The sequence below is a fragment of the Micromys minutus genome (genome assembly GCF_963924665.1).
Source record: "Micromys minutus genome assembly, chromosome: 9".
Taxonomy (NCBI): domain Eukaryota; kingdom Metazoa; phylum Chordata; class Mammalia; order Rodentia; family Muridae; genus Micromys; species Micromys minutus.
This window is the reverse complement of record NC_137978.1, coordinates 33,570,459-33,597,299: the sequence shown is the minus strand read 5'-3', so window position 1 is coordinate 33,597,299 and position 26,841 is coordinate 33,570,459. Positions and strand designations below refer to the sequence as shown.

General features: G+C 40.1%; 1 protein-coding gene across 1 annotated transcript in view; it reads right to left on the bottom strand.

The window, feature by feature from the left end:
- ZSWIM5 (zinc finger SWIM-type containing 5) overlaps nucleotides 1-26,330 on the bottom strand; it is a gene marked incomplete at both ends in the record, with an annotated part of 101,009 nt that extends 74,679 nt beyond the window's left edge. The window contains one exon of the mRNA XM_080921517.1: nucleotides 25,727-26,330. Within this exon, the coding sequence (XP_080777643.1) occupies nucleotides 25,727-26,330 (604 nt within the window). The remainder of the gene's footprint in view (nucleotides 1-25,726) is intronic.
- Nucleotides 26,331-26,841: the final 511 nt, after the last annotated feature.

Sequence of the window (26,841 nt, the reverse complement as noted above, 5' to 3'; positions counted from 1 at the left end):
TCATATCATCTGCAAATAGTAATATTTTGACTTGTCCCTTTCCAATTTGTATCCCTTTGACCTCTTTTTGTTGTCTAATTGCTCTGGCCAGGACCTCAATTACTATATTGAATAGGAGGGCATCCTTGTCAAGTCCCTGATTTTAGTGGGATTGCTTCAAGTTTCTTTCCATTTAGTTGATATTGGCTACTGATTTGCTGTATATTGCTTTTACTATGTTTAGGTATGGGCCTTGAATTCCTGATCTTTCCAAAACTTTTAACATGAAGGGGTGTTGAATTTTGTCAAATGCTTTCTCAGCATCTAGTGAAATGATTGTGTGCTTTTTTTTCTGAGTTTGTTTATATAGTGAATTACGTTGATGAATTTCCATATAATGAACCATCCCTGAATCCCTGGGATGAAGCCTACATAACTGTGGCGTACAAAACATCTATGTCTCTTGCAGTCATCTTGTTCATTCTCCAGACTGCAGTTAACCATTCTAATTCAATTAAGATCCTAACTGCCAGGCTCAGTGGCTCTAGCCTTTAATCCCAGTACTCAGGAGGAGGCAGAGGCAGGCAGAGACAACAGTAGATAGATCTCTGAGAGTTCAAAGCTAGCCTGACCCACAAAGCAAGTTCCAGGCCAGCCAGGGATACACAGAGAGACCCTGTCTCAAACAAACAAACAGCTCAACAACAACAGAGATTATAACCCAGTTAGGACCTCTGATTTTTACCCTAGTCAAAAATCTCTAACTTTTACTAAATTCATTTTATTCTCAAATATGTCCCTCTCTCAACCCCTAGACTTTCAAATATAAAAACAGTTTCTCTACATGATACATTTTCCCCGTACCTCTTACATCATTGTTGTTGTTGATTTTGTTTTCTTTTGCTTTTTTTTTTTTTTTTTTTTTTTTGAGACAAGAATTCTCTATGTAGTCCTGGCTGTCCTCCCTCTGTAGACTTCAAACTCAGAGATCTGTCTGCCTCTGCCTCCCAAGTGCCAGGATTAAACACATGTGCCATTACCACCTGACTTCCCCATACCTCTTGGCATGGTTTTTATTCAAAGTTCATATCTCATATTAAGCATCACTTACTCTAAGCCTTACTGTATTTCCCAGAATAGACAAAGCCTCTACTCATAAATAAACACAATATAGATTTGTACTTTTGACTAGTTGTGGTGGTGTACAACTTGGGAGACAAGGCAGAAAGATCTTTTGAGTTCTAGGACAGCCTGGTCTACATAATGAATGTCACGACAGCCAGAACTAGGGAGAAAGAGACTCTGTCTCAAACAAAACAACCAAAAAGCCAACGCATAAATATGGTACACAGGTATACATTCAGGCAAAACACCCAGACAAATTTTTTTTTTTTAATTAAAAAAAAGGCTTCTAAGAGGAGAAGAGAAAAAGGAGCAAGGTCCAAGGATAAACAATACTGTATTAAAAGGGAGTAAAGGTACAAGACTGAGTGTTACAAAGATAAACTAAAACCCATCTGCTTTAGAATTACCTGGCATGTCTTAAAATATGCTAATTTCTAAATTTCATTCGAGAGCTAATCAATCAGAATCTCTAGAACCATTAATCTGTAATTTTAGCAACAGCGCAATAAATTTTACCCATACCATTTTGAAAAGTACAGGTGATGGTTTCTTTTTATAAGTATGTACCTGTTCACTGTATGTACATGCAAATGTCTGAATAGACGTGCATGCGCACGTATAGATGCCAGAGACGAACAGTGATTGCCTGCCTCAACTGTACTTATTATTTGAAGTAAGGGCCTGTCACTGAACCTAGAGCTCCCCAATCAGGCTAGGCTGACTAGCACCAAACCTCAGGAATCTTTTGTCTCCAACCCCAGGGCTGGAATGTATAGTCATCTGCTGTCACAGCTGGACTTTAAAGGATGCTGGGTATGGAACAGACCCTCATGCATCTGTGGCAAATACTTCATCAATCAACCCATATTTTCCAGCTCCTTATTTATTTTTTATTTTATTGTTTAGTGAATAGGGTTTAGCAAAATTCTTATGGATTCAAGAATAGACAGCACACCCCCCATCCAGCCATCACTGCTTATCAGGAAGAACTAAGTGGCTTCAGCAAACCAAGGCAAAGCATAGGACACCACACTGTGAATCTCTTTATTTAGGATAGCCAGAGAAAGATATTATTCTTAGGAAAGTCTCATAGAAAGACAATGATGTTGGCTTTGGTAAGGAGAGAAAAGGAACCCACGTTGAACTAGCACCTCCAGAAATGCAGAGCTTTTTAGCTGGGCAGTGATGGCTCATATGTTTAGTCGCAGCACATAGGAGACAGAGGCGAGTGAATCTCTGAGTTCAAGAGGTGAGCCTGGTCTGCAGAGTGAGTTACAGCCAGGGCAACACAGAGAGTCTTTTGAAAAGGTAGACTACTATATTATGAACCTGAAGGAACTGTCCTGTCAACTGAAGCACTGATAAAGTTAGCTTGTTTATGGAGTCATCCTCACATGAAATGACCTTATTGGTCTTTGTCAACAACAACAACAACAAAACACAAAACATAAGGTTCAATGATAGATTTGGTTATATAGTGAGTGATGGACCAGCCAGGACTACAAAGCAAAACCCTATCTCAAAATAAAGTGAACAAAATGAAACTTAGACCAGGAAAGAACAGAAAATGGTTGCAAGGCCTGTAATCCCTGCATTTAGGAGGCTGAAATAGGAGGACTGATCGTTTGAGGGCATCCTGGGCTATATAGCAAGACTCCATTTCAAAACTAAATAAGTAAACAAATAGGTTGAACATTGAGACTTTGCTGTGTATAAACCAACAATCATATAGCTGAGGTGTTTCAGTCTGTACCCCCTGGCAACAAAATACAAAAGAAGCTGATTAATTCATTAAGGGCTTTTCTTGGTGAGGCGTGGGAATCAGAAAGACTTCACGTTTAGCCTGATGAATCTCTACATCTTTCAGACAATACAGAGGAAAGGAAATGCCTGTGTTTCAAACAATACATGAGAAAAAACTGATACTGGTCTCTCTACTGAACACAGACTAGAGATTTGAGTTGGTTTTCCTTTAGAGAAATAAGAGGGAGACTATATCTCATTCTGAGTGATGTGAAGCATATCACACCAGTTGTATGCTAATTATGTGAGGCAGCTAATACAGTATCTGGCTCATAGCAATTAGTCAATAAAATAGTAGCAGTGGTTATGCCATCCCTTAGTTCAGGGAGAGGAAGACGCAAAAGTGGCCACCATATTAAGGAAAATGGTGTGCCAAGAAAAATAGGAGAAATGTCTGAATTTGTGGGAGATACCTGCATAAGCCATACTGAGTTTGAAAAGGAACCCACATCTATATAGTGATGGCTATTGGTTGGAATGCTCTTTCCTACCAATCTTATCCATTTTTCTACCGTTTTCCAATTTCTACAATTCTTGGTTTTTTTTTCCATCCTTTGGTACTTTAGCATTCCTACTATTGCATCCTGTTTTATGTCATTATTTTTTTCTTATCAACAAGACTGTGTGTTTCCTGATACAGAGGGCAGGGAACTATTGAAGTCAAGGAGATTGTTGCTTGCCCCATAGAATTTTGTCCATGATGAATACTTAACGCTATCAGCAACAGTTAAGAGAGACACCCATGGCTCACTATGAGCCGAGGATTAGATTGTCTGGACACCCACATCACCATTTGCAGAACAGAGGAACCAGGGCTTCAGTGAGATCCTAACTCTTACTGCTCCACTAATTGTGTTAAACTGTTCAGGTGCCCCAATGCCTTTTATGACCAGTTCCTCCTACTGGTCATAAAAATGCCCAGCATTTCCAGTTTATCCCACAATGCCTAGATGTGCCTATGAACAATGAGACAAATGTTCCACATGCCTCAATATACTATGTATCCCTTTGTCTGATATGTGTTTCTCTATAGCATTTATCATCCCCTGATAATCGAGCTGTTTCCCAACTCTTAGATACAAATTTCATAAGAGTAGATATGAGATTATATTCTATTCACTGCCATAACTCCAAACATAGAACAGTATCTGGATCACGATATGTCTCAAGAAATATTTACTTAATAAATAAATGAATATAGTTCATTTATTTATGATGCCTATAATAGACTTAAAGGACACATCTGTGAATAAGAAAGGCTTAGTTTTTGTGACACTTATAGCAAAAAGAAAGATTATATCAATTTTAGTTATATACAATTATGATAAATGATAAATACTTTCAAGGAACATACAGGACATATAACAGGGACAGTGAACCTAGCAAGACACAAAGCTAGACTCTGAGGAAATGCAATTAATCAGACTAAATAATAAGTAGGAATTGAGTGATCAAAGAAAGGCGGAAGAAGATTTTAATGAAAAAGAACATTTCAGTGTTTATTGGTTTAGTAACCCTACTGAGAATAAAACTAGCAAGCAATATATTGTTCTACAGTATTACAACTCATCTATTTGTGTATGTAATTTTTATTTATTCAACTGATATTTACTGATCTCAGATCTGAGTATCCATTGGTATATGAACCTTGATGATTCAAGGAAGTAAAAGAATCTCAGAGTAACACTATTTGGGGAAGATGGAGTTATAACCTGCAGGGCTGTGCTGATCATATTTGATTTTTAACAAAGAGAGGATTGAAAGTAATCAGGTTCAAGTGATGCTGACCTTCAATAGGAAGCTATTTAAAAAGTTTATTTGGGTAATGACATGTTCACATTTATCTTTTCAGACTAATCGGCCTAACAACTGACAAACAAGAGACAGTTGAGAATGGCTTCTAGAGGACCTTCAGGCAAATGCAGTAATGCCAGTAGGAAATTATGATAGTCTAGCTAAGATAAGTTTCAGACTAGTTCAGAAAATTAGGAAGCAGTATCACCAGGACTTAATGATAAATTAGATATATAATGTGTAAGGAAAATAAAAGATTCAAAAATAATCCAAGGGACTGGAGAGATGCTCAACAGTCAAAGGTACTGGCTGCTCTTCCAGAAGACCTGGGTTCCCAGTACCCACGTGTCAACTAACAACTGTCGTAACACCAGTTCCAGAGAATACAATGTCCTCTCCTCGCCTCCATGGGCACCAGGTATACATGTGGTATAAGGCAAGCAAAACACCACTTGAGTTTAAAGCAACAGGAAACTGGGAAAATCTAGAAGGTTGCTGGTTAGAGTAGGAACAGAACATGAAAATTATTTTTAAAAAAAGTATAAATAGGCAAATAAAAGAAATAACAGGGACTGAGGTACTATGCATAGGTTAAGTTATTTTTATATAGAAAATCCTAAGGAGTTCACGTAACACCCACTAAGAAATAATAAACATATTCAGTAAAGATGTAAGGTTCAGTAGATAAAATAATTGGTTGTTATACACATGTGCAGTGAACAATATGAAAGTAAAACAGATACTCAAGACATAAAACATTCCCATCACCACCTAAAAGTCCCTCATATCTTTTACTTATCACTCCCTTCCTGAGACAATCATTATTCTGAACCTCAAATAATGAAATTATACAATGTATATTTTGAGTAGTTTCTTTTTCTTTTTTTTTTCCTAAGAATTATTTATTTTATATATGTGAGTACACTCTTGCTCTCTTCAGACACACCAGAAGAGGGCATCAGATTCCATTACAGATGGTTATGAGCCACCATGTGGTTGTTGGGAATTGAACTCAGGACCTCTGGAAGAGCAGCCAGTGCTCTAACCACTGAGCCATCTCTCCAGCCCCTTTAAGTTTGTTTTACATTTGTGTGTGTGTGTAGACGCATATGTACCACTGTGCATGTGCGGAGGTAGAAGCATCTGTGGAAGTCTGGTCTTTCCTGTGAGTCTCAGAGATGGAACTCAGGTCGTCAGCTGTGGCAGCAGGCGCCTTTACCTCCTGCTCTCGCCATCCCTTCATCAGCATATTTTTGGGTCTACCTTACTGTTTGTATGCATCTGTAGTTTGTCCCCGTCACTGCTGAGCAGCAGTGTTCTCCTGTGTGGCCATACCAGTCTACAGTTAGGCTGCTTCTGGCTTGGCGCTTTATTACTAAAGCTACCACGAACAGACTTTCATGAAACACACCTTCATTTAATTCAGGTGAAAATTCGGGAGTAGAATGTAAGATAAATGTATGTTTAGACATTTTCCCAAAAGTGGTTGTGTGCTATTTTAGATTCCTGATAACAACATATATCTGAGAATTTTAATTTTTAATTCTAGCTATTCTGTCTGGAACAGTAGTAATATCAGTATAGATTTAATTTACACTGAAGGTCTCCTGATAAATTATGCTGAGAGCTTTTTATATATTTATTAGCCATTTATATTTATATTGTGATGGGTGTTTCCCTTTTTTGTTCACATTTTTTTGGGTTGTTTGTCTTTTTTATTACTAAGTTGTCTATACGTTTTAGATAACAATCTTTGGTCAACTAAACATTTCTGAAATATCTCCCAGGAGACAAGTATTTATTGACTGAACCCCTCCTTTCAAAAATCAAATAGGATTAAAACCTGGCTCTATTTAAAACTAACTGTGGGAATTTGAACAAAGTACTTAACTTTTGAAGGTTTTTTCCATCCATAAAATAGAGGTAAAGCTTACCATTATAAAGTTATGATGACTTAAGACAAAGGAGCTTGACATATCTGGTACATAAAGGTCTGCAGGTAGGAGTTAGTCATGTTCCTTTTTAATTTTAGTTCTATGATAATATAGCAGTTGCTGCCTAAAATAGCTGAACTGCAATTCTTAGAGTGTAAAACTCTATAAAAATTTAAATTTTCACAATGGTATAAATCGTTGCAATAGGAGACTATAAAAAAAAATCAAGGCTCCTGAAAAAAGATTAACATGTCTTTTATTCTCATACAGTAACATTTGAAATAAGATTGAATCTAAAAATAGTCAAATCAAAAGCAATTTTCAACTGGAGGTAAAACTGGAAGAAAAGCTATAGAATTTATATTATATTGTGCTAACAGTCATGTCCTATAGCATAGGAAAATTAAAATGACATGGTATTGTACAAACATTTGTACTGAATCCTACCCATACTAGAATTAGTCAAATTTTATCTTTTGTATAAAACATTCACATAAAATTAACTTAGGTATGTTCATAAAAGGTATACTAATAACTTATTAAAATAAGTTAAAATAACTTTTAATAGTCGGAGTTATACAGTGCAGAATTTTAGTTTTGTTTTATTTTATGGATCTGAGCGTTGTGCTTGCATGTATGTCTGTATGCCACATGCCTTTTGGGTACTTTTGGAGGTCAGAAGAGGGCACTAGATCCCCAGGAACAGGAGTTACAGGTGGCTGTGAGCTACCACATAAATGCTGGGAACTGACTGAACCTGAAGCCTTTGCAAGAGCAACAGGTATTCTTAATCACTGAGCCATCTCTCCAGCCCCCACCCTGTTTTCTGTTCTGTTTTTTTTTTTTTTTTTAAGTAAAGCTTTTAAAAAAGATTTATATATCTAATATGCATCAGTGTTTTGCCTGTATGTATGTCTATGTGAGGGTGTCAGATCTCTTGGAACTGGAATACAGATAGTTGTAAGCTGCCATGTGGGTAACAAGAATTGAACCTAGGTTCTAGATACAAATTCTGTCCCCCTAATAAACTAGTTAAATTAGTTAATGGCTCGATTTCATTTTTTATTCATAAATACAGATATTATGTAGCCCTTTTCTGGAATTCACTATGTAGACCAGGCTGGCCTCAAAAATCAGAGATCCAATTAATTGTCTCTGCTTCCCTGGTGCTGGCATTAAAGGCATGTGCTACTACATCTGGGCTACATGTTACCTTAAGTGCCACTTTCTTAGAGAAATCTACTAAATAATCATTCATTATGTTCCCCAAAACTAACAGAAAATAAGGAATAATAATATTTTAAAAAGTAAGGAAAAAAAGCATATGATGTTGAAAAAGGAAAGTTTTTTATTAAGTTTATTAACTTGTTTTTACTTAGTTTGTGTTGCTATTATTAGTTGCCACAGGTTATGACAAGGCTGTGTGATCTATGGTCATCCCTTTTCTCCATCTGGTAACTAGAAAAACAAATGCCATTTGCACACAGGAGTAGAGAGGGGCAACAGCAATGTAGCAGTTCCCCCAAATCTTACAGTCCTTATATATAACCCAAACTGTAAAATCAAAAATGATTAAAACTAGAGAAGAATATGCCTTATTGGCAAACAAAACACTTCTCCATTCCAACTCTTGTTAAATGCCAGCCAAGACACAAGACAGTCTCCCCACCCTCTGGTAAGGAAACTGAGGAAGACTGAGCCATCAGTCACTACTTGACACCAAATGCTAAACAGCTGTCATAGCCCTCACGTTGCCTCTTCCTCCTTTCCCAGCCTGCTTCATCATAACTCCCGCATCTCTAGAATAGCAAAGTAGCATCTTAAAATCATTTCTTAAGGGACAGGGAGATGCTTCAGCAGAGAAACACCTGAAGGCCTGAGTTCTACAGTTGAACCAATGTGAAAGTGGAAGGTGAGAACGAGGTCTACAAAGCTGTCGTTTAATCTCCACACACGTATATGTGAAACCATACATACAAATCACACATCACATTCATACTTCCCCTGCACACAATCAATAACAATTTTTGAAAGACTTGATATTTATTTATGTGGTTGTGTCTATTAGGTATGTTGCATGTGTGCAAGTGCCCTTGGAGGCCTGATGGATTCCCAGAGCTGGAATTCAATGTGGTTGTTAGCCATCCTACATGGGTGTCGGGAACTGAACTTGGGTCCTCTGAAAGATTAGCAAGTATTCTTAATTGCTGAGCTCTCTCTCTCTCTCTCTCTAGCCCCCAATAACAATTGTTTTGAATTAAAAATTAATAATTTCCGGGCTGGAGAGATGGCTCAGTGGTTAAGGGTACTGGCTGATCTTCTGAGGGTCCTGAATTCAGTTCCCAGCAGCCACATGGTGGCTCACAACCATCTGTAATGGGATCTGATGCCCTCTTCTGGTGTGTCTGAGGACAGCTACAGTGTACATAAAATAAATAATTCTTTTTAAAAAAATTAATAATTTCCCAGATCAGTGATATGGCTCAGTGGGTAAACTGTTCGACAGATAAGCTTACCAGAGTTTGACCCCTGGAACCCATAAGAAAGTGAAATTCAAGAGCTGATGTCCTCTGACCTCTCCACATGTGCTATGTACACACTCATCCCACACATACATCACAAACACAATAATAAAATGCTAAAGAATTAATTTCCAATTCAATGCAAGCAAAACGGTCCCTTATATTCAATAAACAAAATATGTACCCATTCAAAAGCTGGTATACAAATGCTCACAGCAGTACTGTTCATAACTGAAAGAAAACAAAAACTATACCCAGCCTGATGGCACAGGCCTGTAATCCCAGATACTAGAGAGATACTTCCTGCTGAGGCAGGAAGATCAACGGGTTCAAGGCCAGTCTTAGAAGCTTAGCTACGCCATGACCCCAAATAAAAAGTAAAAAGATTAGCTACACTGTACTTGATCTTTAAAGTCTATATAACAGACCTGATTGTAAAGGCATATAATGTGCTGCCTTTACAAAAGCTAGTGTTTATATAAAGTGCAGAAGATTCGGCAACACAAAGAACACTACCAGAGTATGTGACAATCGGCATATAGGTTATTACTTAGATAAGTCTGAGTACTCTCTGAGAAACAATGAACACTAAGGCCTGAGAAAGAAAGGACATGGTTAGAAGGTTCAGATGTGTTAGAGAAGACATTCACCCTTACCCCTGAGGTAAACTACTCAGTGCTGCAGAGATTCTGCTCAAGAATCTGTACATTATCAGTTTCAGGATAGCAGCTGCCTAACTTACCCATTAATCTTAACTCTTCTACATTTCCATAGAAAACAGACTAAACAGAATCGTGTTTAGCTACATCCACACGGGGTGAAGCTACCATATGAAGTAAGTTCAGGACACACAGGAATGTATTGCCCTGATCCTTCTTTCAGAATCAAGGTGCTCATTCCTTTAACCACCAGGTTAGTGGTCTGCTGGCAGGTCACTACTATGGCCTCTTCTCTACAAGCTACCCTCAGGTACTCTCTGAAAAAGGGTGACAGAAGAGGGAAACTGCTATTATCTGGGAAGCCAAAGCAGCAAGAAGGAGGGCTATGAAGGGGAGTAAGTCAGACTGCAGCACACACCTAACCAAAGGTCAGCCTCACTATTACCAACCTTCACTGGCTTCCTTTGCTCAGTAATCTGCAAACCTGTGCCTGGATGGAACCCTTCCTGCTGAACCAGAATCCAGCCTGATCCTTTACCAACTTAACTCACAAATTCCAAATCTAGTTTGAAACAATATAGAGTACAAATTAATCCTACCAATTTCTTAAACACTTTCCAAATGAGTATGCTAAGTGCCATGGAGCAGTGATTCCCAAGCATGAGCCCCACACCAATCTTAGTTCCAAGATTTGAAGAGAGTGGAGCCCCAGGATATGGACTTTACAAAGCTCAAGTGGCTCTGGAAAGCTGCTAGGACTGGGAATCACTATTAGGCAAGTCATACAAATGAACATATTAATGCTCTCAATTATTTCAACAAAAACCTGTTTAAACTCCATTGTTAGGGGAGGGAGATATAAAGAGTTTGCTCTCTACTGCTATGATAAACATTAAAACCAAAAGGTTTATTTCATCCTACAACTTACAGTCAATCATAAAGGTAAGTCAGATCAGAAGCTCAAGATAAGAACAGAAGAGAGGCTGTGGACTACTGGGTCTCTAGGCTCATGGTCAGCTGCCTTCCTGTCTGCTTTCTTTCTTCCTTCCTTTCTTCATTCCTTCCTTATATGTGTGTGTGAGACAGAGACAGAAACACACACACACACATATGAGAAAGAGAGAACAGGGTTGGGTTTCTCTTTGTAGCCCTGGCTCTCCTGGAACTCACTCTGTAGACCAGTCTGGCCAGAGATCCAATTGCCTCTGCTGGGATTAAAGGTATGCACTGCCGCCACCCAGTTTCAGCTGCCTTCTTACATCCCCTAGAACCATCTGCTCAGAAGTACCAATGTTCACAGGGGCTGGATCCTCCCAAGTCAATCATTGATCAAGAAAAGGCCCCATTGGCCTGCCTAATTGCCAATCTGATGAAGGCATTTTTGTCAATTGAGGTTCTCTTCCCAGGTGATTCTAACAACAGGCCCCTAGCACAGCAAAAAGAAAACAATAAAGTACATTATGAAGCCTACAAGGGACAGACTGTGGGATGTAGTCCTTGTCCTGGAAGAGCTTATAGACAAGAAGGAAGGACAATACTTAAAACAATTACAATGCAAGCTAAAGATGGAATGTATTTATCACCTCACTGATATGTGCTCCCTGGGAAGAAAATAAACAAATTTTTGTTCACTACTATATCTCTAGAGGATAAACTAAAACGTAGTACATTGGTATTCAATAAACAATTGCTAAATAATATAAAAGCAAAAAACAATTTTAATTTCAACTACATAGATAAAGAAATACCATTTTTTGAGAACAGAACGATTTTGGTTTGGTTTGTTTTTTGTATTGTTTTGTTTAAGTAACAGTCCTGGCTGTCCTGGACTCACTTTGTAGACCAGAGATCATTGCAGAAGAAAGGGTAGATCACTACAGTGGACTGTTCTCTGACACAACAGAACAGTTGCACAAATGACCTCACAGAGGCCCTGACTACTAGATACACACGATCAAGCCAGACAAAATTCCAGCATGGATGTGGGAGGTTGTGAGGAAATCCCACCCCTGGCTGAAAAGCTACTGGCAACTGATGCTGGGAAAGGGAGAATCGGTTTTTCAGGGATGTGGCTCCTGATAAGCCACCCATATTCCAGTAGATGCCCCACACCCTTGCACACACTGGCAGCACTCAGTGAACTCATTAGGTTTTGAAAAAGAACACATGAAATTGGGAGGGAACTTGGGGTAAGGGAAGAATTAAAGGGAGAGAATAAGGAGTAGACTTGAATAAAGCACATTATACATACATGCAAAATCCTTTTTTTTTTTAGGAGCAAGGCAAGAAAAGAATTATATTCATAGTACTCCTACAATAACTAGAAAATGCTGAGCTGCATACACACACATACACACACACTCAGACACATTTAATATGATTATATTCCTAATGTATAGACAAGGAAACTAAAGCAGACAGGCTAAGAACTTAACCAAAATTTCACAGCTAAAAAGCAACAGAATTAGGATCTAAGCACAGGTCTCTGGATAGACTGATTAGGCATTTAGACCTTATTTTCAGTGAAACAGATTGTCTTTGGAGGTTTTTCTCTTGGTGGCGGCAGGATACTTGCTCTTCTGGTATCACCTTTATTGCAGTATAATTCATGTCATAAGATTCACCAAGTTAAAGCTATTTGATATACTTCTGAATCTGTGCAGCTACTGTCGGTATCCAAAGTTAGAACAATCTCAAAATCCAGGAGAAAACATTATGCCATTGGCAATCATTGTCGCCCTAGTCTCTGAAAATCATTGATCTACTTTCTCTGCCCAGGGGTAGCGCTGCCAATAGTGGGCTGGGCCCTCCCACATCAATCACTAATCAAGAAAATGCCTCCATATAAGCCAATTTGATGGGGGTGTTTTCTCAGATGAGGTTCCTTATTCCCAGTTGACTGTAGCTTATATCAAGTTCGTAAAAGCCAGCACTGGTGATGAATAATGCTGCTCTAAATGTGGCTATATTAATATCTGTTTAAGTCCCTGCTTTCAATTATTCTGGGTTTTATACCCAGAAATAGAACTGCTGGGTCATATGGTAATTCTGTCTTATTTTTGGTAGAAGCATCATACCATTTTCCTGAGTAACTGCACCATTTTCAGCTTCCAAAGGGTTTTGATTCTTCCACATCTTTGCTTGTATTTGGGAATAGAGTTTAATAATAAATAAAACCCCAAGAGCAAGAGAAATAGCTCATTGGTAAAGACCTTGTCTAGAATGTACAATGCCCTAGGTTCAATCTCCTGCACCACCAAAAATGGAAAAGGTAAATAAAAAGAAAACCCACATACAGAGAGAGAGCTGATAAATTAATAATTACTTACCCTAATGGGTGTGAATTAATATCTCCTCATGAACTTAACTACCATTTCTTTAATGATTATTGATATGATTATTTCCTGTACTTTATATCTTCTTTGGAGAAATGTTTTTCAAACCTTTTGCCCATATATAAATTTAGGTTCTGTTGGTTAGCTTCTGGTATTCTTTACATTCTGGAGGATATTAATCCCTTATCAAATGTTCTTGTTTTGAACACTGTTGTGTACTAAAACTTTTTCTGGGGCTGGCATCTACTCACCCCAGATAGGAAGTCCAACTTAGTGAACCATGAATTTTACTGGGGTTACTTACAGGAGCAGATATGACTCGAGAGACAGCTGCATCTCTAGAGCTCACCCCAGCAGAGGTGAAGCTCACAAGAGCTGAAAACCTGGAGCATACTGCACAGCCTGCAGGCTGCTCAACAGGCTGGAGAGTGTCCTTTCCATGTGCCTCACAGTTGGTCTAAGCCTCCTCTAGGTGGCTGGCCTAGTCTCAGAGTCTTCTTTTCAGCTCAACTTTTTAGTCTATGTGGAACTGTCAGGCTCCCTTCCTGCTTAATCTGGCAGCATAGAGTCTAGTGAACCTGGTCTATTTCAGGGACTTCCTGAAGCTAAATTGAGTTGTTTAGTGTAGAGGAATTTTAATCGAGCAACATGACTGTTCTGATCACATCCAAAGACCTGAGGTCTGTGTAATCTAAGTGGAATGCAGATACACCCTTAGTATACACCTTTAATCCCAAACAATGAAGGTAAAGTTAGTTTGTAGAAGGAAGCACCATGTTTGAAAGTGATGTCTAGGGCTGGAGAGACTGACTGTTCTTCCAGAGGTCCTGAGTTCAATTCCCAGCAACCACATGATGGCTCACAACCATCTGTAATGGAGATCCAATGCCTTCTTCTAGTGTGTCTGAAGACAGCGACGGTGTACTCACATACATGAAATAAATAAATAAATCTTTAAAAGAAAGAAAGTGATATCTAACTGAGAGGCAGACACAGTGATGAGTCAGAGAAAGATCTGACAGGATGGCATATGCCCAGTTCTTATGAGAACACAGAGAAAAGTGGAGAGCAGTGCCGAGTGAAAGAGGAGGCAGTTTTACCAAGAGAGTTTTACACAGACAGGTTGAAGGGGGAGCAAACTAGACACAGCTAAAGTCAGAACAAGCCAGTGAATGAGGAGCCAGAAGATAGAACAGATTGCTAGAGTAGTTTGAGGACAAGCAGAACAATTCTGGAGAGGCCGAGAGCTAGAAGCCAGATTGAATCAATCAGCTTGGAGAGGAACTGGAGCCAGAACAGTTGAACTGAACCAGACAACCAGAGACCAGAAAGAACTAGGAAGGTCAAGTTTATTCAGCAGTAAATCTCAAAAACTGAAACATTTCTAGGCCTAGATAAGATTGTACAGCTGCTAGAAGCTTAGGTTAGCAGACAGAAAGAGACAACAATTACTACAAGTGAATAAAAGTTGCATTTACAGTTTACCTCCTTATTTGAAGAGCTTCCCTGCAGGATGGAATGTTTCAATGCCAGAGGAATCTTACACAACAAATACTTATCCAACACATTCACAAAAGAAGGAGCAACAGACTATAGAAATTTCTCCAGAAGACATGAAAAATGAGGGCTAAAAAAGGATGCTATGTTTAGCCATCATGAGGCCACGGGTAACCTTTAAGACATCAGTTTTAATTTAGCAAGTGAGAATACCTGTCAGACTATAAAAGCTTCTGAGAGGAAAGGAACAAATAAAGACTACACAACAATACCTGGAAGGGCTACCACAGTAATAATGAATACTCCACAGTTCCTATGCTAGGCCTCATTCTAACAGCTTTACTATTAATGAATATAACTCTCAAAATAATCCAAAATAGCATCAATTTTAAAACATTTTTATCGTGTGTGTGTGTGTGTGTGTGTGTGTGTGTGTGTGTGTATGAACGTGGGAATGATGTCACATATATGTAGGTATGAAGGCCTAAAAAGGGTCACTGAGTCCCTGGCTTTGGATTTACAGGTGGTTTTGATTTAGCTGATATTTATGCTGAGAACTGAACTCCAGCACTCTGCAAGAGTAGCAAGTTCTCTTAATCACCTCTCCAACTCCTAGATAGTATTATTTTATCCATTTACAGCTAAGAAACAAACATAATAAGAAGCCAGGATAGTGCATACACATGCGTGTGTGTATGTGTGCGTGTACACACATACACACACACACACAGAGTGTCTTACAAAGATATGAGATTAGGAAGGAATACAATAATCTGATTTTGAGCAAAAGATTTGGAGGACTGAGGAGATAGCTCAGTCAGCAAAGTGCTTTCCGTGTCATCCTCAAGACCTTAGTTCAATCCCTAGGACCCGCATAAAAAAGCCAAGTGGGTGCGGAGGAGAAGACAGACATATCCCTGGGGTTTGCTGGCTCCCCAACTTTGCTGAATAGGCTCCATATTAGACAGAACAATAGTTCTTAGGAGGCCATAATATAGAAAAGATTCCTCATGCTAATAACATCAATGATGTTGGTGATGGTTTTTCAGGTCAGTTTATCAAGTGTTATTAGGTTTGAGCAAAATAAAAGTGTCTTAGTCAGGGTTTCTATCCCTGCCAAAACATCATGACCAAGAAGCAAGTCAGGGAAGAAAGGGTTTATTCAGCTTACACTTCCACATTGCTATTCATCACCCTTAAAGAAAGTCAGGACTGGAACCCAAGCAGGTTAGGAAGCAGAAGCTGATGCAGAGGCTATGGAGGGATGTCACTTACTGGTTCATCTTGCTTCCTATAAAACCTGGACCACCAACCCAGGGATGGCACCACCCACAATGGGCTGGGCCCTCCCCCCTCCATAAAAACTTAATCAAGCTTGTGAACAGTAAACAATTTTCTTAATCTTTATTGCAATATTAGCTGTAATTTTAATTTTTAATTACTTATTTTCATTTTATGTGCATTGGTATTTTATCTGTATGTATGTCTGTTTGAGGGTGTCAGAAGTACTGGGATTGGAGTTACAGACAGGCATGAACTACACATGTCATTGCTGGGAATTAAACCTGGTCCTCTGGAAGAGCAGCCAATGCTCTTAACTGCTGAGCCATCTCTCCTGCCCCTTAAAATTTCTTATAGTCGGAAATACATTAAAGTAGAGCAATATATTCGGCTGTTTTCATTTTGCAGGGTAATCACTTCCTACTTTGCCTCCATAATTAAATCTACTTTTATAAAACATTACATTAAACACTATTTTACATTTGCATCTTGTATTAAGCTGTATATTCCTATGACATTGACATTAACTTCCATATTGAACATTAGTTTTACAAATAAATGAATGAACAAGCATGGAGAAAGTTGTAGCGTGGCATCACACTAGTAAGAGGCAAAATGACTATATTGGCAAAAATTGATACACTTTGGAATGACTTTCAAAAGACAAGAGGAACATTATGTGCTAAGCAAATCACTCGCTTTGCAATCTATTAACAAGTAAAAGTTGCTACAGCCACAACATTCACGTCTAAAGTGCAAAATGTCAACAGTACGCTTCCAAACGGACAACACTAATGAAACCATGTGTGTGAAGAGCAGTGTTTGTCACAGGCTGCACACAGAACCCCTGGGAGGCAGAGATGGAACACAGAGTAAGGGCATCGGCCTCCATGGGTGAGGTCCTAGTTTCTATCCCAGTACCACAAACTAATTCTCTTTTTGGATAGTTCTTTTTCCCCTAAATTTATTTATTTATTTGCTTGCTTATTTACTTACTTATTATATAAGTTCACTGCAGCTATCTTCAGACACACCAGAAGAGGGCATCAGATCTCATTACAGATGGTTGTAAGTCACCATGTGGTTGCTGGGAATTGAACTCAGGACCTCTGGAAAAGCAGTCAGTGCCCTTAACCACTGAGCCATCTCTCCAGCCCTTTAATTCTTAAATGTGATTCTCAACAGATTCTAACTTGATTAACGTGATATGGATTCTGAACATGACCATTAAAAAAAAAAAAAAAACCCTCATGATTTAAATGTAAAACCAAAATTAGAGGACTGGAGAGATGGCTCAAAGGTTAAGAGCACTGACTGTTCTTCCAGAGGTCCTAAATTCAATTCCCAGCAACCACATACATGGTGGCTCACAACCATCTTTAATGGGATCTGGTGCCCCTTCTAGAGTATCTAAAGACAGTGAGAGTGTGTATATATATGTGTGTGTGTGTGTGTGTGTGTGTGTGTGTGTGTGTGTATATACATATATATAATACATAATATATATGTACATACATATAATTCTTTAAACAAACAAACAAAAAATTAGAGCCCATATTTTTTTCTTTTCTTTTCCCTAACCCTATAAAGGCCTTTCACTACATCTCTAAACAAATTAGTCTTTTAATCCAGAATCTTGTTTCTGTAGCTAAACATCATCCTGATAATCTGCCTTTTTCTGTAGAAACAGATACCCTCTATATTTCTCTGACACTCTTGATTAATCTGGTGCCTCTTACCTACATAAAAAAGGTAGCATAATGTAGTTCCTAGAACCTTAGGCTTTGGTATCTAACCTTGGATTGAATTCTAAATGAGGAATACAAAGTATATTAGAAACAACTCTATCAAAAGCTGGTAAGCAAATATCTACCAATCCTTATTTAACTCAATAAATAAGAAAGAACTAGTTAATAATAAGCTTCACCACTTTTAAATATATACATAATATTTTAAAAACTAGAAATATCCAGTGGTTAAGTCAAAATGTCAGCACAGCTTCCAGGCTCCAATTACATATAAGTTAATTAAGAACTCTATCCACACTACAAAACATGAAAACAGTGTGTGACCATTCTTTCATTCAATAAACATTTGCTAACCAGGTATAGTGGCTCACACCTATAATCTTAAGATCTCAAGAGGTTGAAACAGGCAGTTTGCAATGAACTCCAAGTCAGCATGGGCTACAAAATGAGACAATCATCTCAGAATAAATGCATAAATTGAAAAATATTTACCAAACACCATTTAGAGTAAATTATATTAACCTCTCTAAGGGAGAGGAAGTTATATTAAAACCAAAATCAGTGGATACATATCATTATGAAAAGTATCACAGAATAATTTTGCATATGATCATAAGTACTGTCTTTGGAAGAGTGTCTGTTGCTGTGATAAAAAGAACACGACCAAAAGCAACTCCAGGATGAAAGGGTTTATTTCAGCTAACAGCTGTAGGCCGGCATGAAAGGAAGTCAGAGCAGGAACTTGAGGCAGGAACTAAAGCAGAGACCATGGAACACTGCTTTCTGGCTTGCTCCTCATGGCTTGCTCAGTCACTTTCTCACACAGCCCAGGACAACCGGCCTTTGGGGTGGTGCCACCCATAGTGGGCTGGACCTTCCCATTCAATCAGCACTAATCAAGAAAATGTTCCACAAACATCCTTACAGGCCAGTCTGATGGAATCATTTTCTTATTTGAGGTTTTCTCTTCCCAGATGAGACTGGCTTGTGTCAAGTTGACAAAAAAATAAAATAAAAAATATCCAACCAGAACAAATTCTAAACATTAATATTAAAATGACTATAATTCTTTACTCATCACACCAACTTAAGGACAGGTTAAAAGTGGTCAAGAAGTACATACACTGCCTTTATAAGGAAAAAAATGAGCATAGAAATAAATTACAAGACAGAAAATTCATAGTAAAAGTAACTGAGAGCCAGGTATCACGGTGTACACCTAGTACTTGGGTGGCTGAGCTAGCAAGATCACAAATCAAGAACAATGAAGTAAGCTGGGCCTATACAATAAAAATTTCTAAAACAACAGAATTAATTATCATCTCCTAAAAAATGTTGGGGCTTACACATGGCAGGCAAGCTTTCTATAGCTGAGCTACATCCAAAACCATGAATTTTTATCTTTTTGATATGAAGCATTGATCTTTAAGTATACAGCTCCATATTCTTAAAACTATAACCAAAACAGAATACTGTCAGTTAATACCTTGATTTTTCAGTCACGTGGAATTTTTTTTCTTTGTTTTTGGGTGGGGGTAGTTTTCTTGTTTGTTTTGAGATAGTTTCTCATGCAGCTCAGGCTAGCCAAAAACTCAGGATCTGGACATGTTGAACTTCTGATCAACCTTCCTATCACTGTGACCCTTTAATGCAGTTCCTCATGCTGTGGGGATCCCCAAACACAAAATTGTTTTTGTTACTTCATAAGTATAATTTTGCTACTGTTCTGATTCATACTGTAAATATCTGGTGATCTTAGGTGACCCCAGTGGAAGGGTTTGATGACCCCACCCTCCCCACAGGTTGAGAACCATTACTCTAGAGTGCTCAACTACATACATGTATGCAATCCAGCTTAATAATCACTGTTGGTTACATATGCATAAATCAATTTCCAGCCTTTCTCAGTTTGAAATTTAAAATAGCTTTAAACTGACATTTCAGTAATATTTATTTTAAAAATTGTGGATGTACTTTGATATATTAAAGAAAGTCCTCATGTTTCAAGCCTTTCTGTAAAATACGAAGAAAGTGCTTCTAGCTTCTGTGTAAAAAAGAACGTATTGTGAAGCATGTGTGTGCAGTAAAACACAGTTAAAAACTGTGGTGCTAGGGACTGAATCCAGAACCTGCACACTCAAGCACTCAGCCACAGCACCTGCAGTAAAACATTAGAGGGAATGTCTAGACTGAAATGTGTTCTTTAGTCTGCACATTATCTTAGAAATCTACAACTCTGTTCTTGAGGTGGCCTTCTTTATAAGATTCATATGTATTTTTTACATTTGGAAAAATGGCAAACCACCACTTCACAGAAAGCACCCTGCTGTGGTGCTCATCCGTGTCTTACACAGGCAAGCTCGGAGTTTCCCAACATTTCCTATAACATGCTCACACTAAAAATTCAGCGTGATCTCCCTTCTCTTCAGGATTTCTGTTGTTGGTTTTTGTTTTTCTGGATGTGTGTGTGTTGCTCTTTTTCTGTTTGCTTGCTTGCTTGACTGGTTGGTTGCTTGGTTGGTACTCTTGAGGAAGATGTCTTGTGATTTTATCTTTTGCTATCTGGAATTCCTGGACTCAAGCTATTTTCCTAGCTCAGCTGTTGGGGAGCTGGGGCTACAGGTGCACTGGCCCGAATCCCTGTAGCTTTGCAACACTGAAGAGTCGATTCTTAACATTCATTCATTTGATAGACACTTACTGAACACTAATAGGCTTGTACAGGAGCTGGGATGATGACTCAGTCAATACAGTGTTTGCCTTGTAAGTACAAGTTCCTGCACCCACAAGGAAAGCCAGGCATGGTGGTGTACTTACAATCAGCATTCCAGGGTCTTGCTGGCTGGTCAAGTTACTTACCCTAACTCATGAGCCCCAGCTTATAGTAAAAAACCTTGTCAAAAACAAGATGGGGGCTCAGAAGTTAAGAATGCACATTGCTCTTGCACAAGTCCCTGCACCTTCATCAGATAGCTCACAACCATCCAAAATTCAATTAATCTAATGGGCTCTGGCTTCCAAGGACACCTATATTCACATGCACATAGTGCACACATACACATATACATACACACACACATAATTTAAAATTAAAAAAAAATTTAAGGGGGAGAGGTTTAAAAGGCTCTCTTGAATATTGAAATAATATCTGATGCTGACCTCTGACTTCCACATAAGCATGCACACATACCTGCATAAAGCATGTAATTATTAAAAAATAATCCGTGCTAAAGCTGGCTAGGTACCGGTGGTCTTGGTCTGTTCCCAGCCCGGTACATAGCCTGAGACTGAGACACCAGCTCTGCCTGTGGTTGAATTAGGGAAAGGCTGAAAGAAGTTGAAGGGGAGGGAGACTGGTAGTCTCAATTAACCTTGACAACTCCCTACCCCCCCCCATCTCTTGGACACTGAGCCACCAACCAGGCAGTATATACTAGCTAATACAAAGCCCCTCTCCCCCACCCCACACACATATATCTCCCACACATAAATAGCAGAGGACTACCTGGTCTGGCCTCAGTGAAAGAATAGGTACCTAACCCTGGAGAGACTTGAGGCCCCAGAGAATAAGGAGGCCTGGTGGGGTTGGGGGTGGAGGCATCCTCTTGGAGACAGGGGGGATGGGATGGGGTGAGGAATTGTAGGATGGTGGACCAGCAGAGGGATTATAAAAACAGATTAAAGATAATTTAAAAAATATATATATATCAATAGATATTTAGCACCTAGCCCAGTGTCTTGATTTTGATCCCTCAGACCAAAGTGCATGAGAAAACCTATTCCCTCTGGCATCTGCACAAATTTCATACACACACACACACACACACACACACACACACACACACACAAATAATACATGTAACTTAGGTTTTTAAAACTGAATGTAGTAGAGCATACCTTTGATCTTATTATTGTGGGGGCAGAGACAGGCAAATTCCTGTGAGTTCATATTCAGCCTGATCTACAAAAATAGCAAGTGCCAGGCATACACAGTTAAGACTCTGTCTCAAACAACAAAAAGAAAATTTAATGTCACCAAATACTCCTTAGAGGTATATAACTGACTTTTGTGACAAATGTCTTACATATAAATTAAGCCATTTCCATTATGAAATTTTATTGTAATTTTATCTATTCTATTCAAGTCTACAGGGGATGCTATAAAGCTTTCTAGTAGGTATAAATATCTTTTGTATCCCCCAATATTATATATGAAAATTAACTACATATAAAATTCAGTAACTGGGGCTACAGGTATAAGCCAGTAGCAGAGTGCTTGCCTAACTGAGTTCCATTCTAGATCTCACAAAACAAACAAACAAGCAATAACAAGAGAAAGAACAACTATTACACTTGTTACGATACACAGGAAATTTCACAGATATGTTTATTGATGATACACAATTATACATAATTATAGACTTACTACTTGATGTTTAAATTATGGATAATTTCCTGAAGTTGACCTTTTCTACTACAACTATTAGCTTTGTAGTCATACTTTTCCATACAAAGTAGCACTTGGCATCAATATAAAACACAAATAAATAAAATTTTTAAAATTTGAATTAAGTTACCTTCATAATAGTGAGGGATCAGACACAAGTTTATTAACACACCTTCAAACTTAGAGAAATAGTGAGAAGACTAATTTCCCCTTTAAAAGAAACAATACTTCTAATTCAGTATTGTTATGTAAAAGAAGTGCATCTTTAAACAGAATAAGCCTACATTCCTCCCTTTTGTTGACACCGAGGTAGGAAGTTCTAGTTCTCATTTAAAATGTGCTGTTTTCTGCTGAATACCAAGCACACTGACTTCTACACTGATTCAACATGGAAAACAATCAGAAGTTACAGAATTTAGCCTACATGTAGAAAGCAATTTGAAGTTACACAATTTAACCTACATAGTCTTTATAAAAATTTTGTTTGCTCTTACTTTCTGTAAAAACTTTCCTGTGCTGTGCTTTTATGTCTGTGAAAAGGTCTCACTGTAACCCAAGCTGACCTCAAACTGATGATTCTCCTGCCTCCACCTCAGTGCTGGTTTTACAAGAATATACACTTGTGCCTGCCTTTCCCTCTCCCCCTCCCCCCGCCCCAGCCCCCTGCTTGGAGAGGTGGCTCATCATCATGGTGACTGCTCTTCCAGAGGTCCTGAGTTCAGTTCCCAGCACCCACATGGTGGCTCACAACCACTGTCACTCCAGCTCCAGAGGATCTGCCTACCCTCCCTTCTGTATTCCACACACATACTCAAGTAATTAAAATTTTAAAATATCTTTTTTAAATTCCCATTATGGATCTTTTAAAGGATATTAAAGCTTGGTTGTTCATGTCTATCATTTCAGCACTTAGGAAGTAGAGGCAAGTTGATCTCCCAGTTCCAGGCGAGCCTGTTCTACAGAGTGAGTTCCAGGACAGTCAAGGCTACAAAAAGAAACTCTGTTTTGAAACACACAAATAAACAAACAAACAAAAACGTAAAAATTTAAGGTTGGAGATGGCTCAGCAGTGAAGAGCATTTGCTGCTCCTGCAAAGGATCTGGGTTTAGGTCTCACCACCCACATGATGGCTCACAACTGCCTACAGCCCCAAGTCCAGGGCTTCTGGCACCCTCTTCTGGCCTCCAGGGGCATCAGGCACACATCTGGGCACTCACATGTATACATAAAATAAATCTTTAAAATTTTAAAAGAATAAGTTGATGTTATTATAGATCTGGAATTTTCTTCCTTTCTTCCTTTAACAAACCTCAGTTCCAAGATCATGATATGCTTTGGAAACAGTAAGGAAATATTAAGAATTCTTAGCTAGTGGGGCGTAAGAATTAAAATGAGTTTGAAGTGAGGTTATAAACTAAAGAATATGGCTTGCTATCAGACTATATGCGAATAATTCACTTATCACTTGGCAATGCTTTTAGAAAATTGATAATCTAGATTAAGTCACACAAAAGTTTAAGAGAGATGGGTCTCTAGCTTTATATATTACAAGGTGATTCATGGCAAAATACTTTAAATCATGAAGAAATGAGGTATCTTCTTCCGTACATACTGGTACAAATTTAGGTCAGAGAAATAAATATCACAAAGCACAAGTTCTCAAATATAGCATCAATTCATTCTTTATCTAGGAAACCCAAGTAAATCAGGGTATGTGTCCCTGAAATGATCGGGTATGAGTCCATTACCCTGTAAGTACACCAGCGATCATTTTATAAGAGGAATATCTGATTTAAATACGATCTGGATCATCCTCTAAATCTGATTTCACTTGGAACTTGACATTTTAATCACTCTAAAAATAGGTACCTCTTGGGGCAGAGTTACAGCTCCATGGTAGAGTGCTTACCTAGCTTGCCAGAGGCCCTAGGTTTAATTCCCAACTCTGGGAGGTGGGGGTGGGGAAATAAAACCTCACCCTTATTTGCTCCCTTAAAATCTGAAACTTTTTTGAACCCATTTCTATTCCCAAGACAACCACTTGAACTAACTCTTACCAATTTATAGTGTTTTAAATAAGAATATTTAAAAGTAAACTATTCTAAACTCTCAGAAACATTAAAGCTTGTAGATTAATAAAATGAAACATTCATTTTCATGTTTTCAACACTTCAATATTAAAGCTGTATACCTATTTATGTAACTCATTCTTTCTAAAATATACACAAATACACAAAGCACTGACATCTTTCAATTAAGCATAATAAATATTCATTTTATATTTATTTAAAAATTACAATATGCTTTTTAAAAATATGACAGAATTTCTTCATTCCCAATAACTGAGACTGTTCCATGTAAGAAACTGTGATTGTACTAGTTTTCAAAGGAAAATTATTCCAAATATGTTGGTTTTACCAGAGGAGGAGAGAGCTAGATGTTTGGGTATGTGTGCATGAGCCTGTGAAATGTCTTTCTTTCAACTTTAGAAAAATCAGTATTTCCTTTAGTAAATATAAGCATATAATGTACAATAAAGTGCATAGAGCAGTGCACTTCCAGAATGCTATAATAATCCAAACAGGTTCCCAAAAAATGTTTTAATATTAAGCATAGCAAATCAATGTTAAACAATGTCGGTTTTTTTCTTCCTCCCTAATCATTCCACAAATCAGGTACACTTTAGTTAAATACTTAATAAGATTAACAAACTAACTAGAAGCTCGGGAGAAAGAGTAGATTAAAAAAATCAGTTTCCATTTTTGTACAAACAAAAAGATAAAACAAAAGCGAATACGAGGACTCGTTAAATAAAAGCATTTGAAACATCCAATGTGACTGGCTTTTGATTTACCCCAGTCTGACAAGGAAGGCAGACCCCGCCCCCACTCCAGATTGTGTAGCTTTTTTCCCCCTTTCCCATGGATGGGGGTGTAGGAGAAGAGAAGCTGTCACATTTCCATCTTCCGTTATTGTTAATCTGCAGCCTAGATTCCCAAGCATCACTGGGGGGGGGGAGGGCGGGAAATATTAAAGCAGACAATTAAACAGTCTAAAATGCTCAATGTTCTGTTGCTTTTTCCGATGTGAAAGTTAATTACACCCAGATTCAATCTGCTATAAGTACAGATTGACTGTGACAGCCTGTCCCTCAAACACTCTCCCTCTAAAATCTATTGCTCTAGATTAACTAACAATCCCCTTTCCCTCTAAACTTAAATCAGTAAAACGCGTTTCGAAAATTGTTGCATCCAAAAGGGCACATCACAATGTTATTTGGGGGGGGGGGGGGAATAGGAGAGAGAAAGAGAGAGAGGGAGGAGAGAGGGAGAGAGAGAGAGAGAGAGAGAGAGAGAGAGAGAGAGAGAGAGAGAGAGAGAGACCTACTCGCTCTTCAAACAAAAAGAAAAAGAAATGGGGCAGCCGGTGGGGGAAAGAGCAGTAGTGGACCTGAAGGAAACCTTGGGAAAAGTTTTTTATGTCACTTTTTTGTCCTTCGGCGGGGATGCAGGAGTTGGGCAGAAAGCCTGGGTTTTGACCCAGGGCTGGAAGGCACCTGCCGGAGAGGCAAGGGGACTGAGAGGGGCCGGGCAGCACCTACCGACTTGCAGCACGTTCTCCACGGAGCCGCTGTCCAGCAGACGGATGCCCCGGCGGAACGGCAGCCCCTCGCCGCCGCCGCCGCCGCCGCTCGCCGCGCCGGTCCCAGCGCCCAGCCCGGGGGACGCGCCCGCCCCGGCGGCCCCGGGGGCGGAGCCGGCCGGAGCAGCGGCCCCGGGGGGTGGCGGCGGCCCCTCCTCGACCGGAGAAGCCCCCGCCGCGCCGGCAGCCGCGCCGGCGCCCGGGCCGCCCCGGTACTGGAAGCTGGAGTACATGCAGATCTCCCGCTCATTCCGCGGGAAGGACCAGTAGACGATGCGGCGCTGCACCGGCTCTGGGATCCGCTCGAAACGCTCCTCCACCCGCTCGTACGCCCACTTTTCCGCCACCGTCTTGGCGGCGCAGTCCAGCAAGGACTCGGGCTGCAGGTGGGGGCGGGCCCCGGGGGCTAGGCAGCCGCCGCCGCCGCCCCCCGCCCCTCCGCCGGCCGCCCCGGGAGTCCCGCGGGGGTGGTGAGCTTGCGGGCTGGGCCAAGAGCACAGCCTCTTGGCCGGAGAGATCGGCGGCGGCGAAAGCAGCTCCTCTCGCTCACCTCCTTCCGCCATTGCTGGGGACTGACTGACTGACTGACTGAGGCGGAGGCGGCTGCTCGGGCTGCGGCGGAGACCCCGGCCACGGCCACGCGCCCCGCGCAAGCGCCCAGCGGCGGCGCTGTGGGGAGGGGGCGGGGCGAACGAGCCCACGAGCCCGCCGGCCCGAGTGGGAAGCCGGAGCCGGTCCCGTGCTCGCGCCGCTCGGGCCGGCGCTGGTTGGCCCGAGGACCAGCGCGAGGCGACGCGCGCCGTCCGGGCCGCCGCGGGCGCGAGGAGACGCGGGGACGAGCGCAGGGTGCGGGCGCGCTCCGGGCGCAGCACAGCCCGGAACACAAGCCGAGCGCTCGCGCGGGGCCGCGGGCTGCCAAGGACGAGGAGCGCCCGGCACCAGGTGCCTCCAGCGCACCTGCCGGCGGGCCGAAAGGGATGGCCGCGTGGCCAAGTGAAAAGACCGGGCCGCCAGCCGTCGCCATGAAGTTACAGGCTTGGGGGGCCCGAGGAGAGGAGACAACTCCAATTCAGG